We start from the raw sequence: 18528 nt of genomic DNA, 5'->3' as shown, positions 1-18528 counted from the left end.
CACCAAAAGGTGAAATCAAGTTTCCACAAGAAACAGAACATCCACAAAAGGTTGAGCACCACATCACAGCAAGAAAACAAAACATGTACCAAAAGGTGAGCATCAAGTTACCACAAGCAAACAGAGCAAATTACCGCAAGTAAAGAAGAGCACCGCATGATCGCAATCAAACAGAACGTTTACCAAAAGGTGAGCACCACATCACAGCACCCAAAAGTGAACATCAAATTACCGCAAGTAAAGAAGAGCACCGCATGATCACAATCAAACAGAACATCCACCAAAAGGTAAGCACCACATCATGGCAAACATACAACACATCCAACAAAAGGAAAAGCAAGCGGTTCATCACAAGCAAAGAAAACATCCACCAAAAGAAGAGCATCAAGTTACCACAAGCAAACAGAACATCCACCAAAAGAAGAGCATCAAGTTACCACAAGCAAACAGAACATCCACCAAAAGAAGAGCACCAAGTTACCACAAGCAAACAGAACATCCACCAAAAGAAGAGCACCAAGTTACCACAAGCAAAGAGAACAACCACCAAAAGAAGAGCATCAAGTTACCACAAGCAAACAGAACATCCACCAAAAGGTGAGCACAACATCATGGCAAAGATACAACAAAAGGAAAAGCAAGCGCATCATCACAAGCAAAGAAAACATCCACCAAAAGGTGAGCACAACATCATGGCAAACATACAACACATCCAACAAAAGGAAAGCAAAAGGTGAAATCAAGTTTCCGCAAGCAAGCAGAACATCCACCAAAGGGTGAGCACCACATCACATCAAGCAAACAGAACATCCACCAAAAGGTGAAATCAAGTTTCCACAAGAAACAGAACATCCACAAAAGGTTGAGCACCACATCACAGCAAGAAAACAAAACATGTACCAAAAGGTGAGCATCAAGTTACCACAAGCAAACAGAGCAAATTACCGCAAGTAAAGAAGAGCACCGCATGATCGCAATCAAACAGAACGTTCACCAAAAGGTGAGCACCACATCATGGCAAACATACAACACATCCAACAAAAGGAAAGCAAGCGCATCATCACAAGCAAAGAAAACATCCAACAAAAGGTGAGCATCATGTCATGGCAGCTAAGCAGAACATCCACCAAAAGGTGAGCACCACATCTCATCAAGCAAACAGAAAATCCACTAAAAGGTGAACATCAAGTTTCCGCAAGCAAACCAATATCACATAGTAAACTGTTACGCTCCTGCCCACAAGAAGCTGGGCAGGCTCTTACCTTCTCACAGACAGCCAGCCAGGCTGCTGACGCTGTTGCTTGCTTTCTCCCTGAATCAGCTGGGGCTCCCCGCAGCTGTTGCCATGCGGTCGGCTCCTGTTTCTGCCTTTCCCCGACATGCTGCTGCGATCCCGGGACCTTTAGCCAGCAGCAAGACTGTCTCTCCCAGTGCCTGCTTCAGCCCGGGTCCTTGCCTGGCAGGGAGCCGTCCCTGCCGGTGCCTGCAGCTCTCTACTCTGCCTGCAGTCTTACCTCTCCTCCTGGGGCTGTCTTCACGGCATGGAGCCGTTCCTGCAGTCAGCCCTTCTCCTGCTTCTGTTCTCTCACAGTTCCCTGCAGCCAGCACTTCTCTCTGCCGGTGCCTGCAGCCAGCCTTACCTTCTCTGCTTCTGTCCATGCGGCTGGGAGCTGCTCCACTGACCTGCCTTCACCCAGCTCCAGTCCAGGGTTGCTCCGCGGCTTCCTTGGGCCCTCCACGTGGCTGAGGACGCCACCAGCTTCCAGCTCTTCTCTCCAGCCTTCTAGGGCGCGAGCGCGCGCCTCTCTGCTCCTCTTAAAGGGCCAGCCAGGTGTGGCCCCCTGCTGACCCCTCCCTGGGCGTTGTCCACCTCAGCCCTACTAAAGGGCTCAGCTTTCAGTGTGTCTTTGCCTTCGCAAGGAGTTGGTCACTCCTGAGATCCTTCGCTCCAGGAAGTCGTCCGTGTTCCAGCCTTCTGCAAGGTCCTGTGTTTTTTGTTACCTGTCGGAGCTCCTCGTCCAGTCCTGATGTCTGCCTGCCGTTCCAGTCCCAAGGTCTGTCTCTTGATCCAGTCCTGATGTTCCTGCTGTTCCTGATGTCCATGTTCCAGCCCTGAGGTGTGTCTCCTGTTCCAGTATCTGTGTTCCAGTCCTGATGTTCCTGATATCCTTGTTCCTGATCCGAATGCTTTAACCTGCCTTGTGCTGCCAGGAGAGCAGCGTATCCTTGCCTTGTGCTGCCAGGAGTGCAGCGAACCTGCTTCCTCTTTCCTGTGCTCTCCCGCTCTCTGCGTGGTCCGCGACCAGCCTTCCAGGGCTGTGTAGGGCACGCATGGGACAGGGTGGTCCGCAACTCAGTCCCGCGGGTGGTCTGAGTAGGGCGCCCTGAGGGTCAGTGCCCTTGTCTACCTTCAGCCCTCGTTCCTGATTCCACCTCTGTGCATCCAGTCCTGAGTCCACGCCTGTGCCTGTCCACGTCTATGCATCCTACACCTCATTCCTGAGTCCACGTCTTTGCCCGAGTCCACGTCTAAGGATCCTGCATCTATGCCTGAGTCCACGTCTATGGATCCTGCACCTCATCCTGAGTCCACGTCTAAGCCTGAGTCTACGTCATTCCTGAGTCTCGTCTAAATCCATGTTCCAGTCTTCGCTGCCCTGGCCTCCATCCGGCCTGCCGCTTCGTGCCGTACCCTGCGGCAGGTCCAAAAGGGCTAGGAACGGTCGGAGGACTGTTCACAAGACCAACATTGCGTTGTTGGGTCTTCCGAAGCGTGCAGGTCCCGAGGAGGACCTGTCTTCCATGTCACTCCAGCCTTGCTTCCGTCCTGCCCATGCTCGGGCATGCCACGCCTCCCGCGGCACCTCTTCAGAGCCCTCTGGGGTCGAGCCGTGGCCCAAGGACACACATCACTCAGGAGTGGGATCGCTCTCCTAGCGCTCCACAACAGTAAACGGTATTTAATGAAAGTTCAATGCTGTTTATCATGTGATATCACCATATCTTGGCAATATCACATGATATAAACAAAGATTTCCTCTCCTTATGGAAATAAGCTGCTTTGCATGTATAAGCTTGCCTAATCATGCATGCAAAGCATCTTATGCATAGAATATCCAATGCAACTAAAATAACGCAGCTGACTTAGAAAAAAGTCAGCCCCATTATTTTATCACTCTGAGGAAGATGTAGATAAATTTCCCCTGGGAGTATCAGGCCAGTACTGTGTGCCCTCGATGCTCCCTTGGAAAATTTAAAGGGCCAAGAGACCCAAAACACCCCACCCCCACCCCCGCAAAGGCATCAAGAATCACCCTGGGGATCAATATCGACCCCCGCCTGCATTCCCCACCCCTTGCACTGGGCCCTCAGGAAAAAAGCCCTTCAAACACAGCAATGGGTGCTTACCCTCCAACATCTCCCCTTCAAAGTGCCATGATAGACCCCCCCCCCCGCCACTCCCTACCCCATTGGAATCCCCCTTCCAAATAAAAAAACCCTGGTGTCTGTTGTCCCCAGTTTCTCCCATCTGTAAAAGTAGGACCCTGGTGGTCTATGTGGGAGATGGTACAGCCCACCCCTCCCCCTAAACCCAATGCCTTACCAAATGGTCATTGAGAGCTCGCAAGGGAGCCTAACCCTAGGCAGTGCCGACCCGACCTTTTCCCTACCGTGTGGTAGTGGGAAGCTCCTATGGACTGGACCTACCGGTACTTATGTGATGGGACAAGTTTGGATCAGGTGATGGGGCAAGGTTGGGTCAGGTGATGGGGCAAGGTTGGGTCAGGTGATGGGGCAAGGTTGGATCAGGTGATGGGGCAAGGTTGCGTCAGGTGATGGGGCAAGGTTGCGTCAGGTGATGGGGCAAGGTTGGGTCAGGTGATGGGGCAAGGTTGGGTCAGGCGATGGGGCAAGGTTGGGTCAGGCGATGGGGCAAGGTTGGGTAGGCGTTATTTCAAAACATGGCGCCAACCTGGCCCGGGGCTAGGGGGTGCCCTGAACCTCACAGCAAGCTATTGGTAGGTACTGGGCTTGGGATGTACCAGCCCCTCCGGACCCCAGGGTCCTACTTTTAAGAGGGTGTGGTAAAATGGGGGGGGGGGACGACACCAGACACCAGGTTAAGGAGGGTTCCGATGGGTGGCAGTGAGGGGGTGCGAGGCTGTTGTGGCACTTTATGCTTTGAAGGGGAGGGGGATGGAGGGTCAGGGCTGTCGCCACGTGGGAAGGGACGGTACCTTGGCGCGCGCTTTTTTGTTGCTTATTTTTTATTTACTTATTTAACGTTTTTGTTTAAATACCGGTATTGGTCGTAACATCACATCGGTTTACGCGTAACTTGTAACAAAGGGGAAAATGACACTGAACAGGGCGAAGGCAAACTTGGAGGGGGGGGGTGTAGAAGGGAAGTTATCAAAACATTGGAAGAATCAAACATCGCAGTTCATATTTACACGTAAACATTTGCTGCAATATAAAAATCGCGTCACAGTACAGCTGTGCTAATTTGTTGGGGGGGACCCACTGCAATATTTGGCCCCTCCTGACATAAACCCTCTCAGCTTGGTGAACCTCCCTCTTGGCGCGCACGCTCTCTAGGGATAGAAAGGGCTGCATGTAATGCACTGTAAAGCAGCAAAACAGCAGGACATAAATAAATCCAGTAAACCCAGCTTCTCCTCTCGTGACTGCAGCTGGTGCACTCAGCGTCCCTTGCCTTCGGTCCTTCATTTCACTTTCCCCCACCAAACCAGGGTACAAATCACGTGTGAAACCTTTAGCAAGCAGCACCTGGATTCTCTCCGCCAGGTTTCTGACCATATTTTTATGTGAGAAATGTCACGCCAGCCTGGGTGCCAGGCATCCTTTGGCACAGCGAGAGACGTGACTGACAGAGCAGAGCCAACCACTCTCTGACATTTTACACTTTAGCCTGACATAAAAACTTTATACTTCTGATTTTTATCTGTAATTACTTAAGAATATATGAAGTTGACATGCTGGGTCAGACCAAGGGTCCATCAAGCCCAGCATCCTGTTTCCAACAGTGGCCAATCCAGGCCATAAGAACCTGGCAATTACCCAAACACTAAGAAGATCCCATGCTACTGATGCAATTAATAGCAGTGGCTATTCCCTATGTCAGCTTGATTAGTAGCAGTTTATGGACTTTTCCTCTGGGAACTTATCCAAACCTCTTTTAAACCCAGCTACACTAACTGTGTTAACCACATCTTCTAGCAAGGAATTCCAGACCTTAATTGTGCAATAAGTGAAAAATAAATTCTCTCTGATTTGTTTTAATTATGCTACTTGCTAACTTCATAGAGTACCCCCTAGTCCTTGTATTATCTGGAAGAGTAAATAACCGAGTCACATCTACTCGTTCAAGACCTCTCATGATTTTAAACACCTCTATCATATCCCCCCTCATCTGTCTCTTCTCCAAGCTGAACAGCCCTAACTTCTTCTGGGTTTGATGCTATCATTATTCAGTGGCCCATTGGTTTGCATGTTGGATCTGAATTTAATTCCAATATCCTGACTAGAAAATGTGTAAGTGGGATACATAAAATCTGTTTAACCCTGACCTCAGCTCCCAATTAATATGGCATCAAAGGCTAGTTACATTTAACTGAGGTCTGTTCTGATCAGGATAAAATGTAACAAGGAATGGAAGGAAGGAAGTCACTGTTATGGTCCCGGGCCGGGCCCCGGTCCCTCCACCTACCTCGGGGCCTGCCCGGGCTGCTGGAAGGCTTCTTCGGCCATCTACGCCAGACCGGGCTCCTGCCGTGGCGTTCCCTCTGCAAGGGAGACGCCATCGATCCTCCGTGCCTGGCCACGCCCCCTAGGCACGCGCAGGGGCTCCGGATTTAAAGGGGCCAGCGCGGGAAATGAAGGACAGCCCTAGAGATGACGTCAGACGCTGCAGGGATATTTAAACCCTGCAGCTGCCTCAATGCCCTGCCTTGCAATGAGGTTCACTCTAGTTAGAGTCACTAGTTGCTGATCTTCTGACTTCTCCTGCTTCTGACTTCTGGCTTCCGACCTTGGCTCTTCCACTGACTCCAGCTTCAGCTTCCGTCCCTGGCTTTGACTCCGGCTGCTGACTTCTGGCTTCCGACCTTGGCTCGTCCACTGACTCCAGCTTCAGCTTCCGTCCCTGGCTGGACTCTGGCTCCTGACCTCTCGCCTTCCACAGGTATCTGGTTCCTCACCTGCCAGGAGGTCTCGCCTAAGTCCCAGCGACTCAGGTCCTCAAGGGCTCCTCCCGGGGGGACCGCAAGCTTCCAAGGGTGAAGTCTCTTCTGACCTCCTGGCTCAGCCACTTCCCTAGACTACCTCTTCAGGATCTCTCTTCAGGTCCTCGGTCGCAGAGGATCTCACCTAAGTCCAAGAGGCCCGGATCCCTACGGGTTCCTCCTGGGGGGACCTCGGGCTTCCCGTGGTGAAGCCTTCCCAAGACCACCTCTTCAGCGCCGCCTCCCGGCTGCAACATCCACTGTGGGCTCCCCACAGTCCACCACCATCCATCTCAGCCGGCCCAAGGGTCCACGAATCTAACAGTCACCTTCAAATGACGGTTGACCCTCTTGAGATCCAGGATGAGAGAGAAGGAGCCCTCCTTCTTGAGTACAACAAAATAAATGGAATATCGCCCCATACTATCTTGAGACGTGGGCACCAGAACCACAGCCCTCAGCCTGAGAAGCCTTTGAAGCGTGAACTCCACTGCCTGCTACTTCTGTCGGGAGTGGCAAGGGGACATCATGAACACATCCAGAGGAATACTGTGAAATTCCAGCGCATATCTTTCTCCTATCACCTCCAATACCCACTCGTCCGACGTGATCTCGACCCACCTCCGATAGAAGAGAGAGACACACCCCCTATCTCTTTTCCGGAAGCTGGGTCGGCACACCTTCATTGGGAAGCTTGGGAAGGTCTGCCACCCAAGCCCGCTCCTCTCTTGGGCTGTCAGGGATGAAAGGACTGAGACCTACCAAAAGGCTGAGTTTGCTGAAGGGTCGACCCTCTGTAGGGATGAAACTGCCTGGAACCCTGGAGACAACCCCTCATGCCAAAGGGGCACTGTAACTGCTTCTTATCCTCCAGCAACCGAGGAACCGGACACTCACCCCACTTACTGGTCAGTTTCGCCAACTCACTCCCAAACAAGAGCGAGCCTTTAAAGGGCATCTTGGTAAGATTGGCTTTGAAGACTATGTCAGCTGACCAATTTCGCAACCAGAGTTGACGCCTGGCAGCTATCACCGAAGCCACTCCTCTGGCCGAGGTCTGGACCAAATCACAGCCTGCGACTGCTAAAAAGGAAGCAGCAAGCTCCAGAACCGCTCTGGAATTCCCTCCAGGGACACCAACCTCCTGAGAGAGAAGCAGGTAAGATCTCTCCACTAGGGCGCAACAGGAGGTAATCTGTAAAGTCATCGTCACTGCCTCAAAAGCTTGCTTAAGAATAGCCTCAATCCTTCTATCATGCACATCCTTCAAGGCCGCTCCTCCCTCTACGGGGATAGTCGTCCACTTGACACGGAAAACACAAAAGCTCTCTCACAGCTGGATCCAGGGGTTATAGGCCTTCCAATGTCTGACCCCCTTTAAAATTTGCCTCTGGGGGGTCCCATTCCAGATCAATCAATTCCTGAATGGCATCCATCACAGGGAAAAAACAAGAGGCTTTACGTAAGGAAACCAAAATGGGATTCTTCTTCGGCCCCGACATAGCATCCGAACCAGGAACACCCGGCTGTTTCAAGGTCTGGGAAATCAGGGCCGGCAGTTAATCTCTATGAAAGAACCACAACATGGTTCGATATGGTTCCAGCCCTGGAGGAATTTCCCCATCTTCCAGGGAATCAGGATTAACCTCATCATTATCAGTGCCATCAGGATTCCTGTCGGGAACACCCACAGATAGCCGAGGCGAGCTCCGGTGCCTAAGCATAGACTGGAAGAGGTAGGAACCACCGGCTGAGGGTCTGACAGACAGAAATGGGGGAAGCAGAGGACTTTGCCTGAAGAAAAGCTTGTAAGCCTTGAAAAAATCCCATCCAAGTAAAAGCAGCTGGGTCCAGAGCAAGCCCAGAAGAAACTGGAGCTGGTCCCACAGAACTGCCCTCGCCAGCAGAGGAGCCAGTCAAGGGAGAACCAAGATCTAGTGACCCTCCAGTCAAGGCCGTGACCAACCCATCATCAGAATGGGAGGAACCAAGCTCAGCAAAATCCGAAGATTTATTTATTTATGTTTTATTTAGAAACTTTTATATACCGGTATTAGTGGGGACATCATACCGGTTCACATAATAACTGAAAGCTTGGAAAAATACATTTCAACAAGGAGAATGTAACTGGGCGGGGGTAAACCAAAAGGCAGTAGGAAGGACAGAGAAAACAAGAAGGTCATAACCAGAGAAAACAATTTACAAATTTACAATGAAGATGACAACTCTCCCTGAGCATCTGAGCAGCACTGACACAGGTCAGAAGCCAGGTCAGGCTGAGAAGCCCTAATATGACGGGCGACACAAATGGGAAGATGCTTAGGCTTCTTGCTTACCGGCACCATCGCGGTGGTAATCATGAGTCTGAATGGCTTGCACTCAAAGGGGAATATGCACAGAACTAAGCGCCTAGAAGAAAGTGTAGCAAGGCGCACGGACAACTTACGCGCCAAGCTAAACATGTGAACAGTGTAAAACTTGTGCACGTAAAAAGCACACCCAAAAAGTGAGCACACAACGCGTGCACAGAGCCGGCGCACTGCACACATTGATGGCCTGTACAGGGCAGCAGAGCACGAACAGAAGCGTGCGAAAAACGCTGCCACCTCAGCGTGCAAGAAAGAAGCCTAAGTGTGGGGCGTAGCCCACCAGGGGCTGCTCAACCCACCAGGCTGTCCAGTTCCTCAACCCCAGTGGGAGCGGGAATGAACGTCGGCACGGCGCGCTGAGCACAGAGACCGGAGGAAGTCCTAAAACCCCTCTAACTGCCTCCGATTCAAAAGGTAAAACTTCTCTTTCTTTTATTTAAACCTTACCTGAGCTTAGTGCTTACTGGCTGAGTACAGAGACGGTCTCCGGCTGCGGGGGAGAGGGCATCTGCCATCACTGCCGCTCTTGGCCTCCTGCACCCGCTGCCTTTCAGCTGAACTAGCAAAGTCCACGCCGGGAAACTCAGCTACTGAACCAAGGCGCAGCTCTGAGGGGCCATGGAAATCACCTCAGGAATTCTCAACTGGGGGAGGGACCTTTAGCTATCACTGCAGGAGAGTGGGGCTTTCCTATCCTGAATTTAGAATTTCAAATTTCTCCTTCCAAAAAACTCAAAGGGTCACTAAAGAGTTAAATATACGGTGACGTCAGCTTGCTCTGTCTCCATCTGCTGGCGGGGGAGCATAAACCCACTGGTCCTGAGTCCATCTGTCTGCATGCTGGGAAAACCAAGATTAAGAACGGATGCAAAACCACAGCAAGTGAAAACGGACAAACCAGAGGGGGCTGGCGGCATGGCCTTTTCACAAGACCTAAGATCCTACAGATGTTAACACATAATGCACCAGTTGGGAATTGCAGGGAGGGAGTCCATTAACAGCCTCATTCTTAATGGCACAATACCAAAGAAACATTCATACAGACTTCATTTCTCATCACCGAGCTTAGCAGCTCAACCTTTCCCTCCTCTTCGGGCACCGGTGAATGCGACGGGGCAGCCGAAGACGGTAAGAAAAGGATCCAGGTAGAGAATGACAGCTCCTTCCATGCGACCAGGAGCTTGCGTCAGCGTTCAAGAAGTGAACAACGTCCCGCTACTTCATGATCAAGGGGCTAAACGGCCAGGAACAGCTGGTGTTTCACCCCCCCCAGCCTGACATAGGACGGCGGTGCCATCTGAAGGCGCTTTGGTGGCGGACACGTGAAAGGCGGTGGTGGAATCGGGCCTCTTCCCAGTCGTCAGGGGTCCACGTCCCTAGGAAGGTCACCTCCCTGACGACCGGCGCTAATTAGCATCCTGCTGCGTTCATCACGCGGCGACAGGTTCATCCTACCCAGGCCGATTCACTTCCGCCAGGCGCTGGTGCAAAGCTCCCCTGATACGTTTCCTAACACCGGGGGACGATGAATCTCTGGGGCATTCGGCGTCGGCTCTAACTCAGGTCTGCCTGCACCCCGTTTCCTTCTTGTCCCCCACATGATGCTCACTAGACTTAGGACCCAGCCAAAAGCACGACTTCTGGCCCCCTTCATTTTAATTAGTAAGACGTTAAGTAATTACTGAGACCAACCAATGGGAAGAGGCTGCTGGGGCCAGCTTACCAGAGGCCGGCAGAAGGACTGCATTCATAAAATGATATTTTTTTCCCCCAAGACCCGTTACACCCGCTCTCGTTATCCCGAGCTTCTTTTAGAAAGTAATTAGGCGCATCCCTTGCAGGGTGCAACGTCCTTCTTAGAGCCCGGGTGTCAGGGTCATTGCATTCTGGGTCAGCGGCTTTCGTTTCATTGCACACGATCCTTCGCGGAGGGGGAAGGAAGGGAGGAAGCCGCAGGAGCGAGGTCACTGACTCCCCCTCTCTTCCAAGAATTATTACAACCGGTGGCCTGCTAGGAAAACCATTTAAGTGCCAACTAATGCTTTGCTCCTCCTCCCCCTCTCTCTCTCCCCCCACCACTGTCCCGGTGCCAGGGCAAGGTGGAATGTAACAGCTACAGTAAAACTGGTTCTTGAACACCTCCCTCATCCAGACTCATCACCAGGGGTGGGCGGGAAGGGTGATCACTCGGGATGGGGAGTGCTCCTTGCACACGAGACCGAACGGGGAGGGAAGCAGCCCTTGCCCGGGGGGGGGGGGACCGTTTTGTCCGGCCCCTGTCCAGAAGCCTGGCCTCTTTAACCTCTGACACAAGATCGGTATCTTGGGCCTCAACACCATCCTTCACTGGTCAGAGTTTTGGAGCGAGTGGCACTACTCTGTTACAGACTTCAGTAACGCGTGGAACACTTCATTCTACTTTCCCCAGTTTGAATCAACTGGAGAGCCCATGCTCACTGATCTCCTTTCCACGCGAGGTCTCTGGTCAGGGCAGCGAGCAGAAAGGGAGAGAACGAATGTGCTCATTATTAAGTGATTCTGTGTACGGCATGCGTTAGCAGTTACGGTTTAATGTAAGCAGAGATCCATCTAGAAGCACTGAACTCCTGCCTTAATGTAGCCAGTTGTGCAGCTCGATCCGTCTCTAGCAGGAGCCAGGAGCACCAGCAAATACATCGCTGAATGCTGGAGTCAAAATGGGGAGTGGAATTAAAAAATGCGTGGGATAAGCACAGAGGATCCACAGAGGCAAGAGGACGAAAATAAAAACGCACTGGGGTAACTGGTATGGGCGGCAGTCACTGGTCTGACTGCCATCGGGGCTCCAAGAAAGCAGAGTGGATAACATGCACGGAGCGGCGACTACAATCCAAAGCATCGGTGGCACGACTGCATGGGAGCAACCTGCAAGGAGCAGCAGTCACAGTCCTGTACGACTGCATCAGGGCTCCAAGAAGACATGGAGAGGCCAGCACTGTGATGGATTTTGGCTACGCTTGGCTAGACATGAGAGGAGGGTTCAGAGACCGGGTGCAAGGCCCCAAGGTTGGTGTTGGTGTTGGGTTGTATTTGGGGATTCTATAAGCTACCGATAAGAGGATGAATTTCAATGGGGCAGACTGGATGAGCCATTCTGAGCTTTACCTGCTGTCATTTTCTATCTTATTATAACTGCAGAAGAGCTCCAGTGACGACCAGTCCCCTGACCATAAACGAGCAACAACTGTTAGGATGACCCAAAGGCACCCCTGGTGAGGAACAGGCCCCACAGCAATCCACGAGTGCTACTGAAAAATGAGTAACCTGATATCATCTCTGCCATACAGGCAAGGCACACAAGGGCAGTTTTCACCTTCACTTACTCTGGCCTGCTGCTGAAATCTTCAGAACCGTCTCTCGGTTGGCGAGAAGCTCTTGAATACCACAAGTCAGCAGCGCTGTGAAAAGAAGTCAACATCGACACTGTTAAGCCCAGAGTAAAATGTATTCCTCTTGTGCAAAGTGGAAATATTTCTAAACTGAATTAAAAAGACAACTCAGTCTACCAGCAAATGCCAGAAGTTTCCAGGAGGGCATTTAGTTTGGCCTGATGGTGGGTGTCGGTTGGTCAATGCTAGAAGATGTAGGGTTAGAAGTTACCTGTTGGCCAGTTACATGGTAACCTGCTGATGTGCCTGTTTAATAATTTTTAAAAAGGACTGCACCTGTAATTTTCTGAACAAAATAACTGAGCTGTCACTATTCTAAAACTGGAAAAGCATCACTGGCAGCCATCGTGTTTCGAGAGGCGACATCAGCAGCTTAACTGGGGCTAGAAGCAGATTTCAGTCTCTCCTGGCAGCCCCAGGTGATTGGATTCTTTTGTCTGTCTCTGGCAGGGGGGTGAGGCCAGGTGTCCAGCCACTGCCTCTGGCCTGTTTGACCTATCAACCCTTTGAAGTCCAGGCATTTAGGCCATTCAATAAAGTGCGGCTCGGTGCAGCCCCGGGAAATATTCTCTCTTAGTTGCTAAAACTAGCAGCTCCTTTTCACAAGGGCGACATCAGAGATCTGAGCAGTGTCCTTAGAGAACGAGTGCTGTACACATAACTTCCTGAAAGGTAGAAAGATCAAAGCATTGTGCTTTGCAGTCAGGGAATAAGTCGACCCTTTATTAAGGAGATTTTTCTCTGCTGCAGACAGTGCTGTATTGGAGAGGTTGACAATCGAAGGACCTGCTAAGAGAGTCTCCTGTATCATCCCCTCCCATTCATAAATCTGCTCAGACCATTTAAATGCATCCTCCCTCCAAGCAGATTGATATCTCCCTTGTGAAAAGACACTCCTCATTCATAGCTTTCACCAACTTGTCCTTAGAGAGGCTGAGGAATTAGGAAATAAGAAACAGAATTTATTATAGTTTAACAAAGAATGAAAATGAGGCCCTTAAGACACTTAAAGAGAAAAAGGAAATGATTATTAATTAGGAGGATAAAGGGGGAGCAATCGTTATTCTGAGTAGATCGGATTACATTAAAGAATTGCGACGTCAACTCAATGATCCTACCCCTGCCGTTAAACGAAGACATGAAGGAACTTTTGGACACTGGAGCAAAAGGGACTTTTTAAGAAGCGAAACACCCAATTCCCACCATTTAAGTCCTGCCCAAAATACACAGGTCTTTAGTAAACCCACCAGGTCGTCCTACAGCAGCAACCATTGGATCCATTGTGGAACCGCTGTCAGTTTTCACAGATGACTTCTTAAGGCCCTTTGTGGCATAGGCCCCCTTCATTTGTAAGAGATTCATCACATATCATTAATATATTACAGTCTGAACTGATTTTAGTCGCCATGGACAGTGAGTCACGTTACACTAATATTCCTCACAGAGAGGCCATTATGGTTGTACAAGGGACATTAAGGAATAGGCAAACCAACCTGAGAACACCCACTGAATTTATCTGCGCATTGACGGAGATAACACTTACAAGAAATGATTTTAAGGTTCAAGACACTTTCTATCAACAGATCAAGGGTATGGTTATAGGGGCCACTATGACCCCAAACACAGCCAACCGACGTGGCAAATTTCAAAATGCTGTTAAAATGATCATCCTTGTTCAATCTGATATTATGGAAAAGATATATGGGTGACATTCCGACATTATGGAAGGGAAATGCAGATGCTCTCACCGATTTCCAGCAGTGGTTAAACTCTAGGGATAAAAGTTTTAAATTCCAAATGAATAGTGACCCATGCATGATTGCTCTTTTAGATATTTTAATAAGTAGCATGCGATCTTCGTAGTGTTTGGGTAATTGCCAGGTTTCTTATGGCCTGGATTGGCCTCTGTTGGAAACAGGATGCTGGGCTTGATGGACCCTTGGTCTGACCCAGCACGGCAAGTTCTTATGTTCATGACTAAATCTTGAAAACCCACAGATTGTAACAAGTTAATGCCTTTTAAAAGTCAGCGTGCCAGGAGCTTCAAAGAAACCCTCCCTGTCAGCCAGTTTGTGAGATTTAGGAGACTGGGTACCACGGGGAGTGAATTTCAAAGAAGGCGAGATGCAGGGCTGGACATTACCCACACGAATGCACTGAAAGAGGATATTTCAGGGCAAAAAAAAAAAAGTCTATTGGAAGTGAATTATTAAAAAGCAGGGAAATGCCGGCCGGCCAGAGAGCAGCATGTCCGCCCAGATTTTCGGATTTAACCACTCATTAAGAAATTCAGGAGGTGACACTCGCATGTAGCATTCCAAGGGCCAGGCTGATGTGAGACCCAAAAAAAAAAAAAGGTTTGACCACTTCGTTTACCAGGGCCAGTCCCGTCCGCATTAGATCTAAATGTGGATGCCAGGGGCCAATAAGATTGTAGGACATTTTACCTCAAAACAAAGAGATCTGTGCATCCCACTACAGGTATGAAATAAATTTTATACATTTCTCTAACTGTAATTCTAAAAATGTGAGGGTCTGATGGCTTAATACAGTGTATGCATTTTTAATAAGCTAATATGCCTGCCCTTGTATTCTTGTATTATTTTACTGTTTTTATTTTATTTATAATTATTTCTTGTGCCTTATCTAGCCATCTCTGCATTAGTTTCTGGCTTTTGCCTCTCTTTTTGTGACATTTTATAAGGTTAACAAAAGCAAGCCTTTGGGGTTACTACAACTCCTCGCTCAGACAGAGGCAGGACTGGAACCCACAAATCACAGGTGGTGTTCTGTCTCCCGTTCTTATTATTTGACCCCACCCCCCTAGGCCACACCTCCTCCTTTAAAAATCAGACAAGCCCAAAATGCGATACCCGCACTGTGAGCTTAGCACGTGTGTAACAGTACACGGACCGTTCACGTGACACAAACATGGCACATGCTGCTGCTCCTCTCCTGAGGACGGACGTATCGTCCAGCTATGCTGACCCTGGATTCCTGGACACCGGCAGCCGAGGGACCTACCTTGAGAGACCAGGAGCACAACAATGGTTTCCAGCGACGAGACGTCCATCACGGCGACAGAGCTGCAAGGAACAATGAAAAAGTAATTAGTGGGATATTTTTAAGCCCTTCAAGTGACCTTTTGACCACTGCAGAATGACAGAAGTCTTTTTTTTTTTCCTCGGGGATGGGAATTTTAGAAAGCGTGCGGCGGGGGATGGGAGGTGCGCCACTAATAAGCTCTGGAAAGCCTCGGACAGGAGGAATTTGTCTGTGGGCCATCCCCAAGGGAGCTGGCCACCCTGAGACCAAAGGTGTACCCAAGGTCCGGCCCTTCAACGTACGGCCAGTGCAATGGAGAAATGCTGGCATGTGAGAGGGCAACGCCACTGAAGTCATAAGAAGCTAAGAGTGGGCCAGCCCGAGTCAAAGCCAAGGGCGGGTCCAGCCCAGCATCCGCTCTGCGACTGAGGCACGCGGAGCGGACGGGGCTGGCTGGACGCCCGTCTTCCCCTGCGGTGAGCCGGAGGTCAGGGGGTCTCCTTAAAGAGGAGTGGATCGACCCCCCCCCCCCCCCCCCCCCGTTCCCAGTGAGATTCTGAGTCAGGGACGGCTGCTCACCCAGAGCTCGATCCAGGCCCGACGTGGCTGCCGCGCCTCCTCCTCTCCACCTCTCTACTCAGTGGGGCTGAAGTTTGTTCTTTGCCAAAGCAGGCAAAAGGCAACAGACATTGTAATCCTGAGACTGAGAGAGAGAGAGCTGAAGTGGCCACATGTGACCTAGCCCATGGCACCAGAACCAAAGCAGCAACCCTAGAACTGAGCAGCTGTGGATAACCCAAGCTTTGGGGTAGTTAGAGAGATCACCTGTGTTTATTCACCCTGTCTTCAGTAAGATTCACTAGGCCTAAGTGTGTGTTGAAGCGTGTTCTGAGGTTTCCAGAGAATGAGCAGATTGAGGCTTGCTCTTCTCAAAATTGAATGTCCATCCCAAGCTTACTAAAACTTGGAGCATGCTGCTGGCCACTAGAGAACCATCTCTTGGTTCTGATTAGTAATCTAGAGAAGAATGTACCTTTGTGCCTCAAAAACTTCACCACAGCTACCATTATCTTGGTAAAGGGCTTCAGTGCTGTTGTCAGACCAAGAGGGAGCATCTTGAACTGAAAATGTTCCTGTAGGACACAAAAACAGATACTTCTGATCTTCCTGCTTAATGGGAATATGAAAGTAAGCCTCTGTCAAATCTAGGGAACCAAGATATTACCCCTTTCATACTTCCATGAGAACTGAGTGAAGATCCACTCCTTTCACATCTAGAATAGGCCAGAAAGATCCTTTTTTTTTTTTTATTTCATGGCTTCCAGGCAGTAACCGGAGAGGGAGGCAGGAGGGCAGGCAAGGCAGCTGCTCCACAGAAAGCAAATAAACGTTTTATCCCCCCCCTCTTTTTTATTTTTAAGATCTACCCCCACCCCTGGGCTCTACTTAGTCTCCTCCGGGACTAGGAGCATCTAGAAAAGCAGGCTGGCAAATACCAGTGGCCTGGCCCTAAGCGTGCTTTAGAAACCTGTTCAAGTAATTATTCTGCTGCATCACCAGCTGTTTCCATTTGCTACAGGCAGAAGATACTGGATTTCCTCCCAGCTGCACCACCCCTAAGTAGTGGTAGGGATGTCACAACGAATGTGTGCTCTGCCTCCACCTGTATGGTGGTGTAACAGGATGAAATGGAAGAAGCATTCTCTGAATGCTATGCTCCTGTCCTGTGCAACACTTTGCTGATCCACATGATGTGGTACTTGCACACCATATAAGAAGGGCCCCAGGAATTAGAGATACTCCTTCAAGAGAAACAGAGTTCAATCACATGATATGATTTGAGGAGTATGAAAAGCATTGTGTGTGGCCTGTGAGTCTCTTGAAATAATATCAAGTGTCACTGTAATGGCTAGTGATGCCTGCAGATTCTTATGGCTATGGGCTCATCTTTTTGTGAGAATGTGTAGGAAAAGCTTGCAAATATGCCTTGCAGTGCTGGAAATCTCTTCAGAGGTAAGGGAAGGAGTGGAACTCATGAAAAATCACCACTCTGTACTTCAAATCTTATCTACTGCCATCTCCAAAGCATATACTACATCTTGGTTTCGTAGTGGATCTACTCATGCCGAAGTAACTGAGCTGTAGATAGAAACATAGAAATGACGGCACAAAAAGACCAATCGGCCCATCCAGTCTGCCCAGCAAGCTCCCACACTTATTTTCCCATACTTATCTATTTCATCAACCAGCAAGTTCAGGGCCCTTGTTGGTAACTGTTTGATTCAAATTTCCTGCCATCCCCTGTCATTGATGCAGAGAGTAATGTCTCATACCCCACGGATGAGTCTCATACCCCATGGATGCGTCCATTTCCACAACTCAAAGGAACTGTTGTTCGACTAATTGCACTATCTTATAACTTGCTTAATTCATATACACTATGTAAATTTGTACATAATTCTTATCCTGTAAGCACCCTCTCCTGCTTTTTGCCCTTCTCTCCAGTTAGAATTTGTTTAACCTATCTTTTCTCTAACAGCCTAGTTCCACGTTCCCTGTTATAATGTAACTTTTGCTTTCTCTGTTAACTGGTTCCCCCTAGTTTATTGTAAACCGGTACGATAAGACCTGGTCTTGAGCATCGGTATATTAAAAGAATTTAAATAAATAAAATAAATAAATAAATGTTTTCAAACCCGCGCAGCTTCCTCTGCCAAGCGCAGGCCACACATAAAACCACCCGTAACCCAAACCGAGTGCATCTGAATCCCCTTCAGAAATCTGAGGATGGGGGTTTTGCAGGCTGAGCCTGGGACAAAGCCTTGATTGAGGCTGGGGCGGGAGAGAGGAGCGAGTCTGATCGGTCTCAGTGCTGGCACATCTCAGAGGCAACATCTTGACAATTTTCTTCCTCGCATCGCTGGGGCATTCCTGAGCCTAGAATATTAGGCAGAATACTCATCTTTCACTTCCAGGAAACCAGGAGATCTCAGTAACAAAGAATTAACAGCTGGGCCTCTTGCGAGCTCTTAGCTACGCCGGCCGGGCCCTGCTGGATGGGCTGAGTCCAGGGATTTGAGCTCCCACCGGTGAGAAGGGGTGAGGGAATGAAAGGCTGGATGTACGAGAAGACAAACCAGGCTCTGACTGATGGAACACGTTAGAAGCAGTTTTAAGGGCCTGAATTTCAAAAGCATTTGCACGCCTAAAACTGGGCTTTACACGTGTAAATGCACATGTAAGTGGGCTTCTGGAAACTGCTACACTCTATGCTAGTGATGGCGAACTCCAGTCCTCAAGGGCCACAGACAGGCCAGGTTTCCAGGATATCCACCATGAATACGCATGAGATAGATTTGCATCCAGTGGAGGCAGTGCACGCATCACTGCTATAAGCCATTGAATTGTCCATAGGATTTATTTATTTATTTAACAGTTTTA

General features: G+C 49.6%; 1 protein-coding gene across 7 annotated transcripts in view; it reads right to left on the bottom strand.

Annotated features, from left to right (window-relative positions):
• Window positions 1–18528, bottom strand: part of VWA2 (von Willebrand factor A domain containing 2) — a 65746-nt gene that overhangs the window by 34144 nt on the left and 13074 nt on the right. For 6 of the 7 annotated variants that reach the window (XM_029610462.1, XM_029610460.1, XM_029610463.1 and 3 more), the window contains 2 exons: window positions 15067–15128; window positions 11977–12051 (listed from right to left, as the gene is read on the bottom strand). In XM_029610462.1, coding sequence (XP_029466322.1) covers window positions 11977–12051; window positions 15067–15115 — 124 coding nt within the window. In that variant the 5' untranslated portion in view covers window positions 15116–15128. Of the gene's footprint in view, window positions 1–11976; window positions 12052–15066; window positions 15129–16120; window positions 16221–18528 lie in introns of those variants that run through there. The other variant, XM_029610461.1, reaches the window with a different exon arrangement.

The sequence above is a fragment of the Rhinatrema bivittatum genome, chromosome 7 (genome assembly GCF_901001135.1).
Source record: "Rhinatrema bivittatum chromosome 7, aRhiBiv1.1, whole genome shotgun sequence".
Lineage (NCBI taxonomy): Eukaryota > Metazoa > Chordata > Amphibia > Gymnophiona > Rhinatrematidae > Rhinatrema > Rhinatrema bivittatum.
The sequence above is the reverse complement of the archived record's forward strand: the minus strand, read 5'-3'. Positions and strand labels throughout refer to the sequence as shown.